The sequence below is a fragment of the Hippoglossus stenolepis genome, chromosome 6 (genome assembly GCF_022539355.2).
Source record: "Hippoglossus stenolepis isolate QCI-W04-F060 chromosome 6, HSTE1.2, whole genome shotgun sequence".
Classification (NCBI taxonomy): Eukaryota; Metazoa; Chordata; class Actinopteri; order Pleuronectiformes; family Pleuronectidae; genus Hippoglossus; species Hippoglossus stenolepis.
The window spans coordinates 24,063,608-24,075,246 of NC_061488.1; the positions used below are offsets into that span (position 1 = coordinate 24,063,608).

An 11,639-nucleotide genomic window follows, 5' to 3' on the forward strand; every position below is an offset into this window, starting at 1 on the left:
TGCCTGTCTCGTCCTTTCCACAGTCTTGGATATTGGAGTCATCTAGGTTGTTACAGTTCATCCAGAGGAGAAATTCATTCACCCACCAGTTTTAATGACGACAGTCACTGAGATATTTAACTCAAACACACAAACATAAACCTCATGGTGGAGTCATTAGGATTCTGACCATCACGCGCCCACACATTTAATGGCAACCCATCAAATGGTTGTTGAGACAGTTCAGTCAGAAGTGGTGGACTGATAAGCATAATTAAAAAAGACAAACAACTCATTAGCATTCATGTCAGTGTCAGGAAGAACACATTTTGTATTATGCTGATGTTATGCATCGTAATATTACTAAATCCAACATTTTGCCTTTAAAGGTTTATAGTTTAACCATATATATTATTTCTGTACCCATCATGGTGATATGAACTAAGTTTCAAGTGAACAGTTTGACTGGTAAATTTTTCACGAGCTTACTGTAAAGATCCTGTTTATATGAATCACCCATATAGTAAGAACATATTTGGCCCAGATCTGGTTCCGAGCCTTCATAAGTTCTGGGCCAGATACGCAAAACGGACATGGGCTGGTGTCCTTTGGAACAAAGGGCCAATAAAGGCGTGGATCTGGTTTCCTTAATCTGGGCCAGGGCTGTGCCAGGCTCCAATAGGAATTTATAAATATTCAATATTAGTGCTGATTAGATTTCAAGAACTTCTTCTACAAATATCCATGGATATGTAATGATTAATGATAGTTAATTATTTTTCTTAAGTCAATAATATTCTAATGTTGCGAGTAACTAGAGCCACACACACACATACACACACACACACACACACACACACACACACAGATGTATTTGTCAGGACACTGATCCGTTCATCACTCAGTTACAGAAACAGATGAAACATTGATTCTGATTGGATTAATGTTATATATATTTGACCCCTTTATTTTCCTTTCAAACCAGGTACAGACATTTAATAATGGTAGTAATGGTATCCAAGGTGAACTAACATATATGTATATAACTATGAGTAAATGTCATGATTGTGTTGTTTTGTTTGTGTGTGTCCGTGTTTGTTCTCCTGGTTACTGTGATATCTTTACTGAAATGGAAGTAGCGACTAACAAAACTGTCTTGAATTCACGATTGTAGAGCATCATCAGCTAAATATTCATAAAGGAAATATCAGAAAAATAAAGTGACTTATTAGACAGAATACATTATTTTAGTGTTTTATGTATTATGTTCAATCAGGAATCAGCTGATTCACTCACATTTACTGATCCGGGTCAGGTCCACATGTGAGGGTCAGCTCCCTGTGTCTGAGTCCAAACACCACTAAGGCAGGAACGTTTTTTCACTTCATGTATTTTTATAAGTGAGTCTGTGTATCTTTCATGCAAGTTCCTGATGTTCTATAGGGACCTACATCTGTTTACTGTCACATTATGGGGACTTCAAAAAGTCAGTCATCATAAAGCATTACAATTTAGGGTGAAGACATATTTAAGGTTAGGTTAAGGTTAGGTTAAGGTTAGGTTAAGGCTCAGTTAAAGCTATGTTATGGTTAGATTAAGGTTAGGTGTAAAAGTCCTTTTGTTATTGTTTTGTTTTGTTAAACCTCCCACCACTTGGGGGAGTAGTGCAGCTGTCAATGAGGCAAGAGGTTGATATAATCAGGTGGTTACTTGACACAGGTGTCGCTGCTAAGAAGTTTGAAAGAAGTTTTTGACCGTGCGGTAATGACTGTGAAATGAATTTTCACATCACCTGTAAGTCGGCCAACACCAAGGTATGTGGAGCGCTACAACCAACAAAAGAATGGCCAGTGTTGTAGATGTGTGCACACATAACGTGAACACAACGCGAACACAACGAACTGAGCGCCTATTCACAAAGCTGAATTAGCGTAATTGACTGTGGATGAAGAACACATTCCTGATTCTGAACTCTTAACTGGGACAGAGCCTCAGGTAGGTTCAGGTGATATGGACTACTCTGTAAAAAAAAAAGCAGTGTGTTAAATTGACAGAAAAAGCACTTATGGGAAAAATTATCAATCTGCAGAAAAGAAGAAAGATGAAGTTTCAAAGAGAAGAGAGAGTTGTTGATTTGATGGGTGATAAAAGCTATGTGAAAGGTACATTTGTTAAATTTATTGTTCTCTGTGGTGAAGCAAAAGAAAATCATTTGATGGGGTTGTTACCTAAAGTTGAGGTGGGAAAGCATGAAATGTTGTATCGGTAAAAATGCTCAGTGTCAATGACTTTATTGCTGATGTAAACAAATTGTTGACTTGCAATGAAAGTTGCCTTCATGCTGAAAGTGTCAATATTCATAATGATGGGGTTAATATGGAGCCTCAGGACAGCATTTCAAATGTTGAGTCTAATACGTCCAACAAAGGCTCAGGTCCAAAAAGTAATGTCTAAAAAATAAAAATAAAAAAAATACGTGCTGCATTGCTTCAGGAAAAACATGTAATAGCAGCATCTACAGCAAAGTTAGCACTACAGTGTTAAATGCCTGATATCATGGCAGTGTTTCAGATGCGCATTTGGATGAAATGAATCCTATTTGAAAAGAGGAGCAGCACTCAATCATCATGCTGAACAATACAGCCCACAGCAAAAAGAATCATCTCAGCAGAAATATTCATTGTCTGCAAACTCAGTCAACAGTGGAGAAAACATCAGAAGCGGACAAAAATGAAAATAACAATGCAGCTATGCAGACAAGCTTCAAGTGGCCAAAATGTGGTCGAATAAAATCACATCAATCAGATTTAAATTCTGGTGGTCAGCAAGCAACACATTCCCAAAGCAGTCCTCAAGTACATGGAGATCTCTACAGTCTGTTACAAAGACAAAATGAAGTAACAGCACTCCTTGTACGGACACAGAACTCTCAGTTTCTACCACGCAGAGAAATTCCGATTTTTGTGTGGAAGCTAAAACAGAGGAGATTGTTTGTATTATCTGGAGCAATTCACTAGGGGGCAGCCTAGAGATCTGGTGGCCAGCTGCCAGCACATGGCTCCAGATAGAGGTTATGCTGTGGCCAAAGACCTTCTTGGACATTTTTTGGGAAATGAATTAAAGGTCACAGCTGCCTATGTGGACAATATCATTGGATGGCCTGCTGTTAAGGCAGAAGATGTTAAAGGCCTATGCAGTCAAACACCTTGATGGTGTTTGAGTCCACAAACAAAACACTTCTGGAGTCTCAGGGGTAAACTTTGTTAGAGCAGAATCCGATACAATTGAAGTCAATGGTGAGTCCTTCTTCAGATGTAATAAAACAACAGAAGAAACAATACCATGCCTCCATACTGCTCCTGTGGTGTCATCAAAGTGTCCGGAAGCCCCAACATTCATATTCAACTTGAAACAAGATCATTTACACCAAGTGTTAAGCCTAAATGTTCGCTGATATCTTTGGACGAAGTGCATTCAGGGGCCGTCGGAGATGCTAACGTCCACAGCTTAGCCACTTCTGTTTGACTTTTAAGCCTAAAACGCGGTGTAAATTATCTTGTTTCGAAACGAATATGAATGTCGGGGCTTGCGGACACTTGGATGACACCACACAAGCAGTATGGAGACGTGATGTTTTTTCTGTTTTATTACGTCTGAAGATAGGTCACTAATCTGCTACACTGTTTACCCCTGAAACTCCAAACGTGTTTTGTGGACTCTAACACTTCACCCACCCCCCCATCGGCATAGGAGTGAGTAGATCATGAGGGAATTTTCATCTCTCGGTAACCTATCCCTTTAAGTTGAGTCCTGTGAATTTATGTTGGCTCAAGTGTACTTCTATATTTGTGTTAAGTTCTGATGATGTGAACTGTAAATTCATTATGTCTGTTGTTTATTGTGAGTCCCTGCTGGACAGAGAAGAAATCAGGAGCTCAGACGATCATGTGATGATTCACATCAGTTCTGAATTGTGTCATCGGAATAAAACCACTTTTCATTTTTTTTATATTTATGTGGGTGTGTCCAGGTGGAACTACGAGGTTGTGTCGATTTTAAATGTTGCTGCTGCAATGAATTGTGGGGCGGCGTTTTCTCCTTTCCTTTCATAAAGGATGGTCTGATGTTTCCTATGCTAAAGGAGATAAGATGGCAAGCATTGAAGCACCTTTCATTTAGAGAATTCAAACATCTCTTATTATAGTAGCCACTGAAATACTTCCAGGTCATTTCAGTCAGGTAGGAAGGTTCCTAAGCAAGATGAACTATTCGTACAAGTACAAACGTGTGTTTTGTCTTCTGGTTCCTTCTGTTTCATTTTAATTCCAGGATTTCCTGTTGTTTTTTGGGATTTTCTTTACTCTGGTCTGCGTCACCTCATCCTTTTAGTTTTATATAATGTAACTCAACTCTATATAACTATACTGTCTGCTTTATGTTCCTGCCCTAGCTACACTCATACAAGTCAATCATAATTCTTCTCCTGTAAAGTACTTGAGTAAATGTATTTAGTTACTTTTCACCTTTGGTGAAATGCAGTATTTGTCAGGACCCTCCAGCTGAGCATATACCATTTAATAAAAGACTGGGACAGAGATGCTTTAAGAAAACTTTATTATTGTATGGCTGCACCTGGACGGACACAGTTGTCACCATGACAGAAAGCTGCGGGGGACGGAGAGGAGGCAGCCGACTGACAGCCAGAGGTGGCATGGAGTAAAATCACCCAGACATGCTGGAGGAGGACATGAGCTGTCTTACTAGTGGTTTTAACATCTGCAATGCAACATTCAGAGTTTTACTTCAGAGTGGAACTAAGCCATGTTCTGGAGTGACGGGTCCAAACGCTGCACCACCTCAGCCATAGTCCCACCGTCTCTCTCTCTCTACTTCCACTGGCCCTTCTTATAGTCCCACTTGGCGGCGAAGCCCTCGATCGGGTTGACCCTCATGTCCAACATCCTCTTGTACTGTTTGGCCTGCCAGTCGGCATCAAAGGTCCTGGGGGCAGGAGGGTAGACTGGAGGGATAGAGAGAAACATAACAGACAAGTGTAGTGATGCTCCTTTAAGAGATGCTACTCTGCTATCAATAATAAAGCCTGCAGTCCAGGGGCGTATCCTAGGGTGGGGGCACTGGCTCCAGCTGAAATCTGATTGGCCCCTAAAGTGCCCACTTTCCTGTCCGTAGTCAAAATACCAACAACACTAACAATGAATGACTTGAGTTTTTATTTCTAAGCTTTTTTGAAGAACACAATGTGCTTCAACAAGGAACACTTTTCAAAATACATTGATGTGTGGCTTTGCTCAAAGCTTTAGAGATAACAGTAAACAAGGAATGACTTAAATGTTTACCTTACTGAATCAGGAATTTTGCATGGATGTTGGACATATAATTGGCCCCTCTGTGTAAATTGTGGCCCCTTTATGGCCCCTGATTTAGAAAAGTCCTAGATCTGCCACTGATCTTTTGAGATGAGGCACCTCCAGGGCCCCTGTAAAATATGTGTGCTGGATGCTCACAAGGTACAGAACCGTCACTGATGTCGTCACCTACAGTTATACTTTTCCTACAAATTCCAAATATCTGCTGAGAGAAATATCTGAGTGTGTGTGATGTAACCTCTTGTCATGTCACTGCAGATTTAAGAGATTGGTTTGTCCCGTCAGAGTTATAAAGGCAGATTTGTTTTTTACCATAGACTTTCTGCCACCAGACTATCAGGCCGGTTAAGCCCATTAGGATGAAGATCCCCCCCACGACAGACTTCCACTCTGCTGACGGCTGCTTCATCTCGGGGAAGGTCTGGGAGAACATCAGCCGGTACACTGCAGGAGGCCAGAGAGGAGACGACAGGCAGGTGTACAGAGTCATAAATCCAACACGACAGGTTGTGATGAAGGTGAATAATTTGTTCCTGGTCATGATCCAAAAATTGCCCATTTGCAGCCAGTTGTCACATTTATGTCAAAAGAAAGTTTTCAAATGTTTTTAGTAAATAAGTGATAATAAATTATAAATAATATATGAAGCAAAGATTAAAAACAAGAGTATAAATATAAATTTGTGTAACTCAACTCTTTATTCCAGTCCTCATTTATCTTCTAATGACCCTGAATTCATCTTGTGACTGTATTACTGATATGTTTGCACTGATGCATCAATATAAATTAAATTATGTAAAATATTAAATCAGATCAGTCATAGGGGCGATAATTAAAACTATTGGTTTAATTTTTTTAAACTATTTTAAAAATGTATCATGTCTTTGTGCATCAAACTTTATGCTGAAAACTACAGCTGTCAGATAAATGTAGTGGAGAGTAAAAAGTAACAGTATTTCCTGGAAATACTGTTACTTTTTTTGTACTTACATTCAGTACAGTACTCGAGTAATTGTACTTGGTTACGTTCCAACACGATTGATCAGTTATAAGCTTCAATTTAAGTGTTTACGCAGAATAATCCTTAACTTGAATAAATATAGCATCTGAAAAAAATGAATGAGCAATAAGTACTTTGAGTATCATAAGTAAAGATTACCCACGATAAAGAAACATTTTACTCGATGAGAGTTGTATTATTGTATATAATTGATTATTGTTACTGAGTCATTAACATGTAACTTATAGTATTCTAACTAGATCATATACCAATGGGTGAATTTCTATAGTGGAGTAAAGAGTACAGTACTATTAAATACTCTGAAATGTACAGGTGAAGTTGTATAAAATTAATATACAAGCACATAGCAGTACAGTACAAGTACCACTGAATTGTACTTGAGTACAGACGTTTATTTGTACTGCTAATTTCCCTGTGCTTTTAAATGACTGTTGATCTTGTATATTGACAGTGGTGATGTCAGGGGTGTATTTAAACCTGTTGTGTGTGTTGTGTACTGAGTGCTGCCTCAGCCTCTGTGAGTTAAGGACCTACAAGCGACCTTCTCCTCTTTGGACAGTTGGCTCCAGGGTCCTTGCTCCTTCTGCTTCAGGCTCTGGTCACCAGTTGTCAGTGTGTCCTTGTAGGGTCTGTCAGGCAGAGGAATGTCCACACGGTCCCAGTACAAGGGCAGAGACATGTCCGTGGTCTCTGCCACGTCTGCAGGGACAGAGGCACAGACAGAGGACTCACTCTTTGTAATCAAATGCTGCAACAGTTGAGAGAAATCTGTGGTCAGTTTTTCACACGATAAGAGCCTCAAAGACTGTGAGGCCACGATGGTACTGCAGCGCCATCTGCTGGTTTGCTAGACAGAGACCTCCTGTTCTCGTCTTTATACAGTGTCTTTAAATACAGTCTGTATATGGTTCTGGCACGTTATCAGTCTTCATACATAAAACAAATTAATAAATTTAAGATACTGTCATTTTTGTTTTGTTGAGGATCTAAATTAATTAATTTGAACAAATTCAACAAACACTGATAATCTCGAGGTAACATCTTTGTGCAGGTCTTACACCAAAATCTATGAGCCCTCACATTCTGTGACCTACTTACAATGTTGGTATACTCACTTCACATGTACACACAGCAGATGTTAGCAGTAATGGTACTTCATTAGACTTGAGGTGGGGTCATAAACTATAACAGTTGTGATTTAAATGTAACCAAACCTGTGACCGATGTTCAGTCATGGAAAGTCAACACGTTTTCTTCAATACACTTTTGTGGTACTTTAGACGACCATATCCATATTCTGCTACTTTATACTTTGACTTCACATGGAGATGTACATTTTACTCCATTGCATTGTGTCCCAGATTCAGTCACTAGTTTTGTTTCAGATTTAGATGATTACTGCTCAAATACATTATGTTGATTATTAGTTTAAATAAATTAAGACTTGATTGATTATCAGGCCACAGTAATACAGCAGAATGTATCCGTTTATTATTGCAATAAAGACGGTTATCCAATAATGTAATTGTTTTGAAATGATCCACTCTGGCTGGCCAGGTCTTTCTGTGTAGAGAAATGCAGGTTAATTTGAAAATCTACATTCACTTTAAAAAAATCACACAAAAAGCAGCGTGATCCCCTCACATGATAGTCTCTAGTCTATATCTATTTTTATATCTAAAACTAGAGTCACCAGTTTTAGTTGCTGTAACTAACAATGTGTTCCCATGGGTGTGAATGTGAGAGTGAATGGATGTTTGTCTGTATTTGTGTCACCGGTGATAGACTGGTGACCTGTCCAGATCATAGACTGTATCCAGACCAATACTTTTTAATTGTACACAGTGGTGTTGCTTGAGGTAGGAGTACTTCCTCTGCTGTTCACACTGGACAGAACATGATGCTAGACACCAACTGGGGGATGAGGCCGACAGTTCCTCTTCATCAAAATCACCAGCACCTACTACAGACCATCTTGAGAGGGCATCACACCAGCCGCAGCCCTTGTCAATAATGTAATGTAATGACAACTAGATAATAATATAATAATGTATATATTATTATATATAATATTGGTCTAATAACCTCCTCATGGTGTGGTCCCTTCCCTACAGAATCTAAACACCTGAAGCGAGCCTACAGTCAACTCGATGTGGAAAACCACAGATGTAGTGGTACCGTGGCCGTGGCTCGCCATCCTCACGCTGCTGGTGCTGAAGGCTGCAGTGGCGCGCCTGGCCAGGAGGCTTCCCACGCGCCCTGCCGTCAGGTGGAGCATCTGAAAACAGGTGAACAGGGACACCGACTCGTTTATTCCAGACTTCATCAGCACAGACATGCTGCTGACTAATTGTTCAAAGTGTTGAATCAGCGGATTAGCAGTTATCATCTTAGTTTAATAAATCAATCAATTATCTGAGTGACAATAACTCAGCTGCAGAAATTCTTAAAGGAGCCATTTAAGAGTGATTAAAAGGGAGTATCTACTTTGAAATGTCAATGATTGAATGATTTTTAACTTTTTAATTTGAATAAATAAAACATCTTCAGACAAATAAACCTACATATGATATTTTTTTAAGTTATCAAATTTATCCGTTGTCACTACTGCTGCCCTAAGATAAAGCTGAAAATCATTTTAGAAAGTATATTTGAAAGAATTCGCCCTACTCCCTCCTAATCTATAGGTCGGGCGATCATGACGTGTGAATGGGAAGGCTGTGACAGCAGATACTGTCATTGGCCTCAATCTCAATAGAAGACGACTTGATTTCTGCATTTCGTTTTCTTATGTTTATTTAGCCATAAACTACAAACAGCGACCTTGATTACCTTTGGATTTGTTTTCTGGATGTTTCTGGACTCTGCAGCATGTGGTGTAATATAGCACATTGGGGGAAAAGCGGGTTACAGGTCAAACCCATTCTTTGGATGTTTTGCCACTACATTAATATGTAAAATGTTTGGGTCCTGTTTTAAAGCCAATTGTCACAACAGTGCTGGATTGTTCTTTACTTACTATATTTTTTCATTGTCTCTGTGACATAGTTTTTTTTTTTCATATAGAAGTTTTACACAATTCCACATGTAATATAATTTCTGTTAAACTGTGTTGTTAAGCAGAACAAAAGCACCTGAACACACGGCAAGTTGTATATATGCCCATTGGCAAATACAACACCTCTTTAAAGCTGCTTTCAGACATGCGCTGCACTACAGAGAATCTCTTAAAATCTCCACAGGGGTTGACTGTGAGAACACAAATGTCAGAGTGTGATCCTCTGGACTTTTTCTGGAGTTTTCTACGGCCAGCCCTCTAAAAAACAAAAAAAAGGACAAAAGAATGTGGTGCCATACACGCAATGAGTGTTTTGGTGATAAAGGCTGACGCCGGTTTAAATTTGCTGGAGACGAAAACGCGTGATCTCCACAGCGGAATGTATAAGTTGCGTCCAGCCTCTACCTTCTGGCCACCCCTCACCTGAACGCTCGGGAGATTTCTGTGTTGTTGTCAACGCATCTGAGCGGAGAATCTCCTGCTGCATTGTTCATGAGTTAAAGGCAAACTCTAACCCCAACTCTTATGTTTGTACTTAATAAATGTGGCCTACGTGAGTTTCAGATCCATTCTGTGCCAGTCTGGCAGCATCATCATGTTTTACAGTTAAATACATGATGTGATCATGTAACGAAGAATGAACAAGTTCTTGTACTGATGCAGCTCAGAGATTCAGACAAGTCGGATGACACTTCACACATTAACATTCACTGCCAGACAAGCAACAGATCATATCAAAGTGTACAACAGCACACTGACTGTACTCTGAAATATGAGGGTTGTTTATGTTCAGTTACTAAGTATTAAGGAATCATGTTTAAATTATGTTTAAATTATGTTTAAAGATTCAGTTTCTCTCACATTGCTGTTGTCCTTTCACCTGTTCTTCTGTGGCTTATCACACACACACACACACGCTTAAGCATGTAGAGTGAAAATGGCGGATATTGGCAGATATTCAAGTTGAGAGTGCACGCTGACCTTCTGAGAGGGACAAAGGAGAAAGACTTGAACTGTTTACTATTGAATGAAACAAGTGTCTAATTAAATAAAGAAATGTACTGGAGGGAGCACATTGTATGACCAAAATCAAATATGATTCATGTTTACAGTTAAGTGTTTTATTCATGCACAGATAGACATTGCGTTTGACAAACTCTGTGCAGCATATCTTCAGCTTCACAAACAGTCAACACTGCTGCACATTTGTGAACCTCGATCTGTGTCGTGCTTTATTATCTTTTCTGCATGTCCGCCACTCTGTGTGGGGTTAAGTGAGGCAAGGGAAAAAGGGGGTGTCTCTCTGTCGTCCCCTCAACTGCTCCTTGCCAAACACTCTTTACAGTATAACCTGTTTATTTGATTCAGCAAAGAGAGGTACTCACGGTGGTTGTTAGAGGGGAAACGGCAGGATCAGAAGATGCAAACAGCACAAGAAGCACAATCTTGAGAGAAAAGGGCTGCACAGGCCTTCTTTCCTGTTTTCGTCTCGGTTTTATCGCCACATAACACCGAGCAGGAACCAACTGGTGGGCGGGATGGGAGGAATAACGAGGGAGAGGGAGGGAGCTCAGAAAGGAGAGAGACCAAACCAGTGCAAGTAAACAATCTAACAAAGCATGTGATAGGACAGGCAGAGGCAGACTGAGAGAGAGGGTTGAGTTTGGCTCACAGATCATTGAGCAACACAGAGATACTTTCTCTTATTTCCATATTCAAACGCTCCTCACTCTGCTCTAGGTCTCCTCGCTGCTCCCATTCAGACAGGACGACAGGGTCGATTTAGGTGAGGTTACATTGGGACAGACGGGGCTCTATATTTACAGTAGGCAGGAAACGGCACAGTCTGCACATGTGCACGAGACAGTGAAAGTGTCATGTGGATTTAAAAGAGTAGATAGAAACGGACAGAACAAGGGAGAAGTTACCACATTTTACCCAAACTCCTCCACAAGTTAGGGTTGGCACCCGGCCACCTTTAGCTGTTGGCAAGGAGCCCAGCGGCTGGCGGACTGCGGGGGGTGGAAGCAGCAGAGACGGAGGGAGAAGGGGAGGAGAGTCCCAGAGGTCAGATAAGGACAGACTTGTTCATAGTAACCCCACGCTGCTCAGCTGTGTGCGTCTCCTGAAGCACTGACTTATAATACAGGCTGGGGTGGAACGAAAATGTGCAGTCGATCCTGTTCGATCAGTT

At 40.3% G+C, this 11,639-nt stretch overlaps 1 protein-coding gene across 1 annotated transcript; it reads right to left on the reverse strand.

Moving 5' to 3' along the window:
* Nucleotides 1–4,576: 4,576 nt before the first annotated feature.
* Nucleotides 4,577–10,995, reverse strand: LOC118111085. The gene is made up of 5 exons (XM_035159408.2): nt 10,831–10,995; nt 8,566–8,665; nt 6,922–7,086; nt 5,679–5,810; nt 4,577–4,999 (listed from the first exon to the last, which is right to left on the reverse strand). Exons 2-5 carry the CDS (start codon nt 8,663–8,665, stop codon nt 4,866–4,868), a joined length of 531 nt encoding a protein of 176 aa, XP_035015299.1. The 5' UTR covers nt 10,831–10,995; the 3' UTR covers nt 4,577–4,865.
* Nucleotides 10,996–11,639: the final 644 nt, after the last annotated feature.